General features: G+C 57.9%; 1 protein-coding gene across 2 annotated transcripts; it reads left to right on the top strand.

Moving 5' to 3' along the window:
* Positions 1 to 1527: 1527 nt before the first annotated feature.
* On the top strand, positions 1528 to 13535 carry TBX10 (T-box transcription factor 10). 2 transcript variants are annotated; one of them, XM_072970437.1, is made up of 9 exons: positions 1528 to 1609; positions 6593 to 6893; positions 9571 to 9838; positions 9921 to 10022; positions 10451 to 10622; positions 11680 to 11835; positions 12119 to 12186; positions 12394 to 12488; positions 12938 to 13535. In XM_072970437.1, the coding sequence occupies exons 2-9, from the start codon at positions 6887 to 6889 to the stop codon at positions 13222 to 13224; spliced, it is 1155 nt and encodes a 384-aa protein (XP_072826538.1). In that variant the 5' UTR covers positions 1528 to 1609; positions 6593 to 6886; the 3' UTR covers positions 13225 to 13535. The 2 variants fall into 2 exon arrangements, with proteins under 2 accessions (XP_072826538.1, XP_072826539.1); XM_072970438.1 differs by lacking the exon at positions 6593 to 6893 and having other exon boundaries at positions 1557 to 1609; positions 9697 to 9838; positions 9921 to 10076; positions 12938 to 13478.
* The last annotated feature ends 34 nt before the right edge of the window (positions 13536 to 13569 follow it).

Below are 13569 nucleotides of genomic sequence, written 5' to 3'. Positions count from 1 at the left end.
CAAGCAGTTGCCCTGCCTTAGCTGGGCTTGGGCTCCTCAGGCCCCAGGGAGCGCAACACCTCCAGCCCAGCCCTGAGCCCTGAGCCCTGAGCCCTGCATCTCCACCAGGGTTGCCTGGGCAGGTCCACCCACTAGGCACGCCATCCAACACCACTGTGTGCTGGCTGCCAGTGCCCAGAGAGGCCCTGTGCCACGGCGCAGTGACGGGAGGGTGGGGGGACGTGCCCACTGAGGTCTCCATCTCAGCTCACGCTGTGGCCACCAGCAGGGTCACCCTCTGCCTGCAACGCCCATTCCTCCCTTTCCAGTTTTGAGAACTCCAGATTGATTTCACCTCCGCCAGGAAGCCCTTCCTGATCCCAAGCTGGGACAGGACCTCCCCTGGGTTCTCCAGACCCTGGGGCTTGCCTCAGATCAGCCCCACCAGCTGTGCTTACCCACCAACTGTTTACTTAACCACTGTTTATACCTTCCTTCAATGGATATTGGCTGAGCCCTGTGTCTGAGCCAGGCTCTGGTCAGTTTAGGTGAGAGAATGGGAAATAGGACTGGGGTGCTTACTGTGGGAGACAGAGGAAGGACCCAACAGCCACAAACTAGGAGGCTAAATGCAGGGGTGGTGGCTACACAAGGCATCTAACTTGGGCAAGGGCAATCAGGGAAGGCTTCCTGGGGGAGGTGGGATCTCAACCAAGGCCCAAAGAGTGAGTATTAGTTAACCAGGTGAAGACAGGAGAGGAGTATCCAGGGACAGGCCTAGCAGGTTCGAGGCCTGAAGATGTGGAGGAGTGGCTGGCATGAGAGCTGATGAAGCAGGTGGGCAGGGCCAGGCCAAGGGTTTCGACTTTATGGGGCCGTAGGGAGTCAACAAGGGCCCTGAGCCAGGCAGGTATCCACACGAGCTCCTAAGTGGCTCTGTCCCTCCTGGAGAGTCTCAGGAGCTTCACTCCTGCTGGCAGCATGAGGCTCCCCGCCCCCACTAGATCCTTGACTGAGACGTCAGGGGGCTGATACTCCATTTCTGCCTCCACCATGCCAGGGCCAACCGGGATGACCTGTATAAGGTGACAAGGCCCAAGAACTGAATCTGCTGCTGGGACCACCCAAGGAGTTGGGCCCAGCCTTTGACTCATCCTTGACCTTCACAACACCACGGTCTCATCATGGAAGGCACCCACAAGGTGTTTTTGCCATGCACCGGTGCCACCATCTACAGGTGGCCCTGCCCCGCGTCCTCACTCGCTCAATCCCCAGCCATAGCAGGGGAAGGTGAGGAAGCGGACAAAGGACGTTGCCTCCCCTCCTCAGCCCCTTTCCCAGGCTTCAGTAGCCGGGGCCTGCCACCTGCAGATACTCCAGGCCCTGTGGTCCTTCTCTCTTCCCCCTCCCCACAGGAGGGCAGCGGGAGGCGGGTGCTCCCTCATGGTCTCACCCTTCACCCCTCCTTAGCTTCCCCTCCCACGTAGGCCTGGGGCCCTGACCCGCCCCTCCCGCCCCCAGCCGCGGAGCCTGAGCCGCCCTGCTGGGTAGACCGGGGGAGGAGAGTTACAGGCCCGGGAGGAGAGTTACAGGCCCGGGAGGAGAGTTACTGTGGCCAAGAACTGACTAGGTGAGTGGGAACCTTAAGAGAAGTGGGCGGGTCGGGTCTTGGAAGGGCGGGGCCAGGAGATGGGCGGGGTCGGGGCCGGAGGTCTGGAGCGCCCCCTCTCTGCGGCGTCCCCGCTCGATATTCAGCCTTGGAGGTGGGCCTGGCCCAGCTGAGCACCGACATTTTCCCCCGGTTGAGGGCCTTGGTGGCCGCAGCTCTGGACTTTATCGAGCTGTTCAACCATAGTGAGACCCCCGGGGACTTGCTGGGAAATTGAGGCCCAGAGAGGAGAGGGCCTGGCCCAGGGACCAAGGAGGCAGGCTCCCTACGGCGCACTTCGCCCTGGGCCCGGAGGGACGGGCTCACACACTCAGCCTCCTGCACAGGCACGGCCTTTCCTGCCTGTGAGATGGAAACGCATAGAACTGTGAGCAGTGTGGACTTCCCTTGCACCGAGGCCAAGGACTTGGCAGGTCCTCAGCTGCAGGTGTGTGTGTTATGGGGGAAGATTCCAGAGTAACAGCCTTGGGGGTGTCAGAGAAAACTAAGGCCCAGAGGGAGGGATCACAGGTGCCTCCCTCAGGGTCACCAGCACCTCAGAATCAGGAGCAGGACAGGAGATTGGCCTCCCCTATGCCTCGCCCATCTTGGCTCCCCGGGAACCCCACACGCAGGCCTAGGACTTGGGGCCACAGAGATCCTCACAGAGCCTGCGGAGGGCAGGAGGGGATATGGAACAGGTACTACCAAATTCGCCTGCTTGTTGGTGCAAATACGCAGCTCTCTCCTTATTTTCCAGTTAATTCCACGAGCATCCCTATGCATGTTAGCAGGGAGTCCAGCATCATCCCCTCCAGACCTCCCCTTCCTCATGTTACAGGAATTGGGTAATCCTGCTTCTAAACCTAGCAAGAAGGAGGTTGGGAAGAACGGGCAGCCCACCAGCTGCTGCTCTATTTTCTGCCACATGGGGTCGCTGTTGAGCAACATCCATGCCCTCCGGTGGCCTTTGTGTCCAGCAATCCTGGGCTCCTCAGCCCTAGCCTGCCTAGTAACTGTTCCCCAAGCCCCTCAACTGGCCTTCAGAGGTGGGAGGAGCTTCAGAGAGTGTCACCTGCTCTGTTGGCACCAGCCCTCCCCCACCCACCCCAAAGCTCTGCTCCGGAGCCAGTGACCACCCAGAGCTCTCTCCTTCGTGACGAGTCTTTGTGGGCCGGTAGGGTCCTTTTCTGTCAGTGGAACTCAGGCCCCAGCCAGCCCCCCACTCCCCGCCACCTGGGTGACCAAGTAATGCGGAACCTCTGCAGGTATGGGTTTCTGTCTCAGGCACCTCCACCTCCTTCCTTTGTCAGCCGTGTCCCTCCCTGAGAGAGGCAGCCATGGTCTCATTCCCAGGGCAAGCAGAACCCCCAGCCGAGGGCACAGCAAAGCATGGGCACACAAGAGAGAGAAACAGTAGGAAGATTAAGGTATTTCAAAAATCTGGTCCTTTTTAAAGGACCAAATAACAATGGTGAGGAAAATCAGAATTTGGTTGGACTTTTTTTTTTTTTTTTGCTCTTATTATAGCTACATATTTTATTTTGATGTGTTATATTACTGGTAACAACATTATGGTGAAGGGGACACCACAGTTTGTGTCCTGTCCTTCATGGCCCTTCTGTGACCTTGTTGTAGAAAAACGTGTTACAGCTCAGTTGTGACAGCAACCTGGATCCCAGCGAGAGACCAAACAGCACTCGGGAGAGTTGGAGAACTCAGATTTATTATGCCAGCAGGCCCAGATAAGTTAACACTCCAAACTCTGGACCCCCTGTGTAGATTTACACAGGCTTTTATAGGCTGCCAGTTTACAGTTTGCAACATCCTATGCAAATAAGGTATAACAAAAGTTGACTAATTAGGAACAAGCTTTGTAGAAATGGACCAATCAGGAGGGAGAGAAACAATCAGGCGTGAGCTCCATGCAAATAAAGTACTACAAACGGACCAATCAGAAGTTAGAGAAATAACCAATCAGGAGTGAAGGAAATAACCAATGAGGAGTTAGCTCAGGGAACCAATAGAATTTTACGGATAAGTTCCACTTTCCTAGAAGTAAGCCCTTCCAGAGGCAAAAAAAGATAGAGCCTCTGGGCCAGGGAACCGGATGGTGCTGTCAGGAGAGTAGTGGCCCTGCCGGGGGTGGGGGGGGGGGTGGGGGGGTGGGGGGGTGGTCCTGCTGGTCTTTTTATGGGGCTTCCCACCTCAACCTCAGATCTAGGGCAGGTCTGGCTCAGGGTGGTCTTGGACATGCTGTGTCCCGGGGCGAGTCGTGGCTGTCTATGTGCCCACGCTTTTTCATCAGTGCCCAGGAGGAAGATCCGGTGGTGTGTGCTGGGGGGAGGGAGCAGGGCTTGGAGAAAGACGGTCCTAGGGCCAGCAGAGGGGCTTCCAGAGGAGACCATGACCCAGAGGAGGGTTCCAACTCCACTACATTTCCAGGGCCAGAGAGTCGATCTGGGAGGGCAGAAGTATGTGCACACGTGTGTGGATGTCCATGCCTAGGTGCTCTATGTGGCTGTGAGTGTCTGTACATACATGTGTTTCTGAGAGCCTCAGTACCTTGGGCACTCTGGGGGATCCACATGTGGCTGAGTGCACAGCCCAAATGTGCATTTCCAGGTGTGTAATGAGCTCAATGCCTATGAGGGCTCAGGGGCAGTCAAGGCCAGGAAAAAGTACAGCTCCCCAAGGCTCTCCCCACCCAGGACAGCCCCTCCAGGCACAGGGACACAAGTAGGGGGTACAGGTAGGGTAGGCGGGAGTTCTACCAGGGAGGCTGAGACTCCTTCATCACCAGGACACTGCACGTCAGTGTCAGGGAGGGAGTGGGCACAGGATCTACTGCTGGGATCCCCTCAGTCCCAATCCAGGCACTCTCTGCAGGGTGTCCATGGCACAGCTGAACTGGACAGGGCGAGTCAGGACCTGGACTCAGCCTCACACTTTCCACACCCACTGGAGCCTGGCAGCATCACTTCTGCCTGACACTGGGGCTGGTGGGTCCCAGAGCTCCGTCCTCTCCAGGCATCACTCCCTGGCCCCTCTACACACCCGCCTGGCCCATCCATCTCCCTGTGGCCACGGCTGCCACACTGCCTCCTGCTATTGAGCAGCAAGATGAGAAGGTGTGAAGGATATGGGGGCACGAGGGACAGGCTGGCAGGCAAGATGGATGAGGGGGCAGGGGGCCAGCAGGCGCCTCCGGCAGGAAGGGCAAGCCAGCTGGGGAGGAGGCTGTAGAGGGAGGTATGCCTCTGTGCATGGTTCTTGTGGTGTGTGTGTGCATGTAAGAGAAAGCCTGTGTTTCTGTGCACACAGGAGCTTGTGCATATGTGCACATGAGTGGTGGCGGGTCATCCGGCCTTGAGTTTGTGTGTGCATGTGGGTTGGAATGTCAGTGATGTCAGTGTACTTATGTACACATGGGAGGGTTCTCATCACACAGACCAATGGCATGTTCAAGCACACGTGTGCACATGCGCGCGCGCACACACACACACACACACACACACACACCAGAAGCCAATAGAACCCTGGGCCCCTGGGAGTCCTGGCTGAGGAGGAGCCACCAGGACCGGTGCGGATCCCCCCAGTTCTCCATCATCTCTCCCATTTCCCGCCTGCCCCACTGTGGATCCTGGGACAGGATAGCCTGGCCACACCTCACTGGGTGGCCCCTGGGAGCCAATGGGACCTTCCATCACAAGCGCAGAGAACTGCCCCCCGTCTTGCCCAACAGCAAACCCCAGAGCTGGCATCACCTTCCTCCCACAGCTGGGCGTGGGTCTGTGCTGGGGGTTGGTCCACACTCTCCCTGCGGGATTCCTCCCAGCTGGGCAGGCAGGAATCTCGGGCCCAGGGGACTGAAGCAGCAGGCCTCCCCTAGCTGAAGGGGGAGAGGTCTGCCCCTGATATACAGCTCTGGGAGGGGCTGGAGTGTCACTCTGTGCCCCCTCTTAGGTATGGGCCTCTGCCAACCCCATTTCCCCAGTGCCAGACTCTGGAGGAGGTGTAGGGGGTCCAGCTGACTTTGGGGACCCCAGTAGAGCATGCCCAGTCCAGCCTGGCCTGCTCTCGCCTGGAGCTCCCACCCGGGGGCTAGGCTGCAGTGCTCCCTCCTGGAGTAGGCTACCTGGGGATGTAGCCCGATGACCCTCCTTGGGCCATATGGCAGCAACTAGCTTTGTGGGATCCCTCACCTCTGCCTTCCTGATCAGTGATCTGTGTGTTCCCTGAATACCCAGCGCCAAACAAGCAAGGGCAACCTGGGGAGGGGCCTGGTCGGGCTGAACAGAACAGACAGACCTGCAGGCAGAGCAGACATGTCCCAGGGACCTCTGACCTGGGCCAGCCCCCTACCCCGTGGGGACTATGTAGGCACTGTCAACCAGGATGCAGACAGCTTATTGCTCCCCAGGCTGGGCCAGCCCATCCCAGGCAGAAGCAATTATGCAGTTAGTTCAGTTGGGGAAACTGAGGCATGGGGACTACTAGGGACCTGCTAGCGTTGCACAGTTCATCAGGCCAAGCTGTCTGGAGGACGGCTTCCTGCCACCCAGCCCAGGGGCTCCACCTCTGCTTGTACTTGTGGCTGTTGCCCCCTTGCCTTTCCTGCTCAAGTTTCCCCATGATTCCACACCACTCAGGTCAGGGGTCTGGGTCCTGGTGAGAGGGCACTGCCTTGATCATTCAGCTCTCCTTTCTCCTGCTACTGCTGCAGCCCGCACCCCCTCCTTGAAGCCTTGTCAGCCGCAGCCCCTCCAGTCAGCCAGGCCTGGGCCCCTGTGGATCGCCCAGCCCATCCTCAAGATGGGCCCCCGCCCTGCGCCTGGGCTCATTGATCAGGAATGGCTGGGGGGGCTCCTAGCTGGGGAAGGGAGGAAGCCAGGAGGGAGACCGGGAGGGGGAATGGAGGCTTTGCCACGTCAGAGCCTTCCCACCTGCCCTCCTCCCGCACAGCATCGTGCCTGGAGCTGGACAAGCCGAGCCAGCAGCCTCGCACAATCCACTCTGTGTGGCTTGGAGAAGGGGCCCTCAGAACCAGGGTGCCTGGCTCCAGTGGAGAACCAAGACCTGGGTGATCGAGGAGGGAAGGACAGTCCTGCCAGGAGACTGGGGACTGAGTGAAGGCCTGAGAGCTGAGCTGGACAGCCGAATGGACCAGGAGAGCAGGAGAGGCTGATCCCTGTCCTGGCAGGCAGGGGCTCCAGCTGAGCAGCGCTTCTCCAGGAGCTGGAAGTCCAGGCTGTCCCCATGGCAGGTAAGGCGTGAACAACTAAGGTGGCCCCAGGCGTGGACTCCGAGTGAGTGGGGCAGGGCAGGGACTGAGCATGGGGACCAAGGAAACCCCACTGGACTCAGGCCCTGGGCAAGAGGATGGGGCAGGGGCACCCCAGGCTGAGGCCTCAGATCCTGCCAGGGCGGAGTCAAGGGGCTGCCGGTCACTCAAGTGTAACCATGGGGGTGCTGACAGGGAGGGGAACAGAGCCATTCTGGGAGGTGAAGGCCTTCTCAGGCGTGGGCGACCTTGGGCCTGTCCCCGCCCCTCTCTGGGCCTCACCCCTGTGTATCAAAGTCAGGGGCTGGGTAACTTCCTCTGCAGACCTCACTCTGTGCCTGAGGGAAACTGTCAACTCCTGAACCCAAGAGGTGCTGGCTTCTCAAGGAACTGGGCAGAGGACAGGCTCCTCCCCAGAGTTCCTGAGGGTGCTGAGGGGCTGCCTGTGGACCGGGATGGGCAGGGCATGGGCTCATAGAAGACTTGGGAGCCAGTGAGCAGCCTGCGAAGTCCCCAGGCCCAGCAAAGCATATGAGCCTCTCCCCCTTGGGACCCACCACCGTGGACCCCGGGGGCTGGCATCGTTTACCTGAATGATGTACCTGCCTCCGCGGGACAGCTGAGTGATGGGCAGTTGCCCATTTGATGGCCGGTCCAGATGGTGGGGGACACCAGCTTATCCGCCCTTCATGCCCCTCTGGGGGATTTAAACCTGAGATGGTCCCTCCTCTCTCAGTGAAACACACCCACCTCTAGACTCCAGGGGCTTTAGTGAGGTGCCACTTCTCAACGTGGCTTTTAGGGCTGCTAAGGATGGGAGGGGCCACGGGCCTTGGGCCCCACTCTCACCAGGTACCCACTATGCACTGGCTCTAGCCAGCTGCTGCCCGCCTGGGAGCACATTACACGTTCCACCATTCCAGGAGTCTCCCTCCACCCGGCTGTCTGTCCATCCATTGCTCCAGTGCCAACATTCTGCCTCTGCCCAGGGGATCTCATGGTTTTACCAGGTCTTCTGCCTCTTATGGTGCTGCTAAAACTAATGCTCTGGTTTTCAGGATGCTTATTCTAGTTTAAAATTTTTAAGGGGGGAGGGTACAGCTTAGCATGCATGAGGTCCTGGGCTCAATCCTCAGTATCTCCTCTAAAAATAAATAAATAAGCCTAATTATCTCCCTCTGCCCCCCCAATTTTTAATTGTATTAAAATACACATAACATAAAAATAACCATTTTAACCATCTTTAAGTGTTCAGTGGCTTTAAGCACATTCATATTGTTGTGCAATCATCACCACCATCCATCTCCAGAACTTTTTGCATCTTGTAAAACTGAAACTCTGTCCCCTTTAAACATTAAATCTCCATTCCCCCTCCCCGTGCCCCTGGCCCCCACCATCCTACTTTCTATGAATTTGACTACTCTGGGTACCTCCTATGAGTGGAATCATATATTTGTCCTTTTGTGACTGGCTTGTTTCACTTAGCATAACATCCTCAAGGTTCATCCGTATTGTAGCCTGTGCCACAATTTCCTTCCTTTTAAAGGCTGGATAATAATATTTCATTGTCTGTATAGACACATTCTGCTCATCCATTCATTCAGCAATGGACATTTGGGGTCATTCTACATTTTAGCTATTGTGAACAATGCTGCTATGAACACAGGTACACAGATCTGTTCAGGTCCTTGCTCTTGATTCTTTGGGTATATACTTAAAAATGGAATTGGTGGATCACATGGTATTTCTATCTTTAATGTTCTGAGGAACAGCCAGCCTTTTCCACAGCAGCTACACCATTTTATATTCCACCAGCAAAGCACAAAGGTTCCAATGTCTCCACATCCTCGCCAACACTTGTAAATTTTCGTTTTTTGTTTTCATTATTGTTTTGTTTTTGGTAATAGGCATCCTTGAGAGTATAAAATAGTATTTCATTGTAGGAAGGATTTCTTTTTAATCAGAAAGTTAGAGTGCAGCAGTTTTTGGGCAAGGCTTGTGCCAGGATTGCAGATCAAAAGATGGGCTCTTTAGAAAAAAAATGAGGAGGCCAGAGCAGAAAGCTGTTAGAACTTGCTTCTGGAGGCAGGATTTGGGCGGGTTCTCGGGGTCAGAGGTGGGTGAGAGTCGTGGTAATTTGGGGATCCCTATCAGCTCAGTGTTCTTAAGCTGCACCAGGCAGCCGGGTCCCCACAGAGCTGAGAAACACCCCCACCCCCAACCCTATGACCCCACATGTCCCCTCATCCATAACAGATGTCCTTTATGCAGGGCCTACTGTGTGCCAGGGCTGCTGTGTGTCCTCACAAATCCTCACATCAGCCCTGTAAGGCAGATATTAAGAACCCCTGTGACAGATGTGGAAACTGAGGCTAAGGGAGGTAAAACAATTTGCTCAAGTCCACATGGCCTCTTGATGGCTCAAAGATTCCCTGGGGAGCCAGACAGTCTCTGTCTCTGGCCTCCCTGAGCTTTAAGCGAGCATTTACCTCATAAAGTAATGCTGAGTTGGGCATCCTGTGGGAACACAGGCCTGGCAGTCAGGGAGGGCTTCCTGGAGGAAGAAGCTTCTAGGTGCAGCCTGAAAGATGAAGGCTGGCTGGGTGGAGTGGGGGTGGGTGAGGTGAACAAGAGCCCACATTCTATCCTCTCTCCCCAGCTTTCCTCTCTGCTGGCCTCAGGGTATTTGCCCCCTCGGAGACCTACACCCTGCCCACGATTAGCCCCAGCTGGGAGCCCCAGCTGGACTTCCTGTTACCATCAGACTCTTCCACCGGCTCTGCAGGGGTCCAGGCTGTGGCTGAGCCCATTGGGCAGGGCCCCAAGAATCCACATGTGTCGAGCGTGACGGTTCGGCTGGAGATGAAGGCTTTGTGGGAGGAGTTCAACCAGCTGGGCACAGAGATGATAGTCACCAAGGCAGGCAGGTATGAGTAGAGGGGGTGTGTGTGGTGGGGGCAGGGGCCAGGGTGGAGCCAGATTCTGGCAGCTGAGCGCCCCCTCCTGCAGGAGGATGTTCCCCACCTTCCAGGTGAAGATTCTGGGCATGGACACTCTGGCTGACTATGCGCTGCTCATGGATTTTGTGCCTCTGGACGACAAGAGATACAGGTCTGGGGGCTGGCCAGGGGATGCAGCTCAGACCTCAAGTGCTGAGATGGGAAGGTAGACCCCTACCTGCACCTGGGGGAGGCAGGGGCCAGGCAGAGCAGTGTCAGGGAGGCCTATCCTGGGGCAGCAGTGGGGAGCCTGATGGTGGGCAGATCAGGGCAGCCCCAGTCTGAAGTAGGCAGCGGGTGAGCCTGGGCAGGCAGGGTGGGTTAGCCCTGGGCAGCGGGTGGAGCCATGGGGAACCCAGGGCTGCACAGCATTCTTGGAGCCTCCGGTTCCCCATGTGCAGATGGAGTTGGTGCCTGGGCAGTGATGGGGACAAGGACGGCCCTGTCGCCTCATCAGTCTTGGCTCTACATAGGGGCAGCAGCAGATGAGATGTCGTGGGGTGCAGTTGGGGCGCCCTCGCCATCTTGCTCTGTCCCCAGGTACGCCTTCCACAGCTCAGCCTGGCTGGTGGCAGGCAAGGCAGACCCAGCCACGCCTGGTCGCGTGCACTTCCACCCCGACTCACCGGCCAAGGGTGCACAGTGGATGCGCCAGATTGTGTCCTTTGACAAGCTCAAGCTGACCAACAACCTGCTGGACGACAACGGCCACGTGAGGCCCGGGCCACAGTGGGGAGGGGTTGGGCCAGGGCAGGGGACACTGGGGCCTGATTGTGATGAAGCCCGAAGGCCTTTGGTGCCTGATGGCCTTAGTTCCCAGCACCCCTGCCTGAGTCTGATGCCAAGGCTGGGGGCCAAGTTCACCTGGCCAGGGGCTGGAGAGCAGAGGGGACTGCCCAGACAGGTAGGAACACAGCACTGCTGACACTCTGTCAAACGGACAAAGACCCCTGCCCTCACGGGACTCCCCTCCTGGGGTAGGGAGCAGATGATAAGAATCCAGATGTCTCAGGTGGTGATAAATGCCAGGAGAAAAAGGAAACAGAGAGGGGGGCTGAGACGGAGGTGGCTGTTCAGTTCACGGGGCTCAAGGGATATCTGAAGAGAGATCCGAAGGAAGTGGAGGAAGGAGCCCATGCGTATAGAAGGGGGAGCTGTTGCAGGCAGAGGGAACACCAAGTGCAAAGGCCCTTAGGCTAGAGAATGTTGGGGACTTTGGGAGCTTCGAAGAGGCTCCTGTGTGGCTGGAGTGGACCACGGAGGGGCAGTAGGCGGGAAAGGGATCCTAGGGGTGGCCAGGGCTGATCTGCAGGGCCAGTTGGCTCCAGAGAGGATTTTGGTCTTTACTCTGTATGGGGCAGGAGTCACAGGAGGGTTCTGAGCTGCTCACTGGGGCTGCTATGTGGGGAACGGGCAGAGGCACCCGGCGGAGGCGAGGAGCACAGCCAGGAGGCAGCTGAGGAAACCCAGGAGAAAGATGATGGTGGCTGGGAGGGGTGGAGGCAGTGGGTGGGAGAGGTGGTCAGGTCCCGGATAATTCTGTGACAGCTGGGACGTGGGAATGAGGGAAGGCCAAGCAGCAAGGATGCTCAGACACAAAGGGGCCTTTGACAAAGAACTGCAGTCTCTCAAGCCCAGACCCGGCACCACCATTTCAAGATGGGCTGCGGGCTCAGGGCTGCCTTTTTCCCTGGGGAAAAGGGCTTCAGCCTCAGTGAGGGTTTGTGGCTGCGCCCCACCCCTGCAACCCACTTCCGCACCCCCCACAGATCATCCTCAACTCTATGCACCGCTACCAGCCCCGCTTCCACGTGGTCTTCGTGGACCCACGCAAAGACAGTGAGCGCTACGCCCAGGAGAACTTTAAGTCCTTCGTCTTCACGGAGACCCAGTTCACGGCCGTGACAGCATATCAGAACCATCGGGTGGGTCAGGCCACAGCTCATGAGGCAGCTGCCAGCCCATTTCACAGCGGGGAGACTAAGGCCCCAGGCTCTTAGGCCCCTCCTGCACACAGACCCCTGCCCTCCCCTCCCTCCCTGGGACTCAGTGGGTATCTGTCCACAGTCATTCCTCTGCCTTCACGCTCACCGGCTCTGTGGTTCCTCCAGATTGGGGGGTCCTGGGAGGAGAGGGTGGCTGAGCCTGGGGCCCCACAGCCTTTCCCCAGCTCAGAGCTGGCTCATAACTACAGTTTCTGCCCTGCAGATCACTCAGCTGAAAATCGCCAGCAACCCTTTTGCCAAGGGCTTTAGGGAGAGTGACCCGGACTCCTGGTACTGTCTGGCCCCGGCCAACCCTGCCCACCTGCCCTAACCCATCCCCTCACCCCAGGCATCTCTTAAGGCTTTGGCTCCTGACCCTCTTTCAGGGTCTCATCCACTGGCTTGTCCTGAGATCCCACTGTCTGACTCTGACCATGACCCTTGGCCTAGGTTCTCCACCTTGACCCCTGCCCCCATTCCCGCTTGCCATACCTTCAGGACTGTATCTCCAAGGCCCCTGCTCAGCGTCCCAACCCAGAGTCGCAGCAGCCTCAGCCCTTGCCTGCTGAAGGGCTCCCCAGAGCAGGAGAAAGGTCAGCCCCCAGGCCACAGGCACAGTGGGATGAGAGCCTGCACTGTGGGCAGGAAGTGAGGGGACAGGGCCACCAGGCCTCCAGGAAGGGGTTTCAGCATGTTCAGCAAGCTCACTGGGCATCTGTGTGAACAGAGACAGGGAGGCAGAGATTTTGGAGACAATGTGGGACCCAGAGCAGAAAGACCAGGGCAGGGATAAGGTGCTGAGAGCAGAGGGAAGGAGGGTCACGTAGGCTTCCTGGAGGAGGTGGTTCCCAAGCTGGGGCTTGGAGGACTGGGAAGGGTTTGGACAGAGGGAGAAGGTGGGGAAGAAATTTCTGGCAGATAGAAGAGAAAGAGCAAAGGCTAAGAGGTGGGCAACTTGGGATGGGAGGAGCAGGAAAGGGGACAGGCAGGCTGAGGGTGTGAGAGGAGGTCTGGGGTCCACTCAGACCATTTCCTCCCTCAGACCCCAACAAAGCTCCAGCCTTCACCTCCAGGACCCCTGCCAGGCTCCACCATCAGCTGCTGGCTCCCCCTGAGGCTCTCCTGGCCCCAGCCATCTACCGGCCCCTCACCTACCAGGGCCTGTACCCTGGAGCCTCAAGCCGCCTCCGAATCCCAAGGGCCCGGCCAACACCATACCCCATCCCCAATATTCAGGATGACAGGGGTCAGGGGGTGCCCCTCCCAGCTGGGCTGGGGCTCCTCCCCTCCACCGCTGTGTGCCCAGGGGCTGGCCAGGACCCACAGTAATGGTGGGGGCCCTGTGAACAGAGTCCTCTTACCCTGGACCCCAGACTCACCTCTGCAGAGACCCCCTTCCCCTCACATGGAGAGAGCAGGGCAGGTGGAAACCCAGAGAGGGAAGCTACCTGCCCAAAGTCACAACAAGGCTGAGCTGGTGCCAGGCTTGGAACTAGGCCCCCTACCTCACAACCTGCCCCCTTCTGCCTTGGGGGTGACTCTTCCAAGCCCTGCTTTACCTCTCTTTTCCCCCCAACATTAAATCATTTGGCATGAGTGGTCAGAGCACTTCTGTCCTCAGAGGTCAAGGTGGAGGGACTCAGGAATGCCCACACCCGAGTGTGGCATGCAGCT

Source organism: Vicugna pacos, chromosome 10, assembly GCF_048564905.1.
Source record: "Vicugna pacos chromosome 10, VicPac4, whole genome shotgun sequence".
Taxonomy (NCBI): domain Eukaryota; kingdom Metazoa; phylum Chordata; class Mammalia; order Artiodactyla; family Camelidae; genus Vicugna; species Vicugna pacos.
This window is presented reverse-complemented; position numbering and strand designations above follow the sequence as displayed.

Bases quoted from the DNA above. Each gene is read 5' to 3' on its own strand.
- TBX10 (XM_072970437.1), top strand. The intron at 9,839-9,920 runs GTATGAGTAGAG...CCCCTCCTGCAG, and splicing joins ATAGTCACCAAGGCAGGCAG to GAGGATGTTCCCCACCTTCC. The intron at 10,023-10,450 runs GTCTGGGGGCTG...CTCTGTCCCCAG, and splicing joins CTGGACGACAAGAGATACAG to GTACGCCTTCCACAGCTCAG.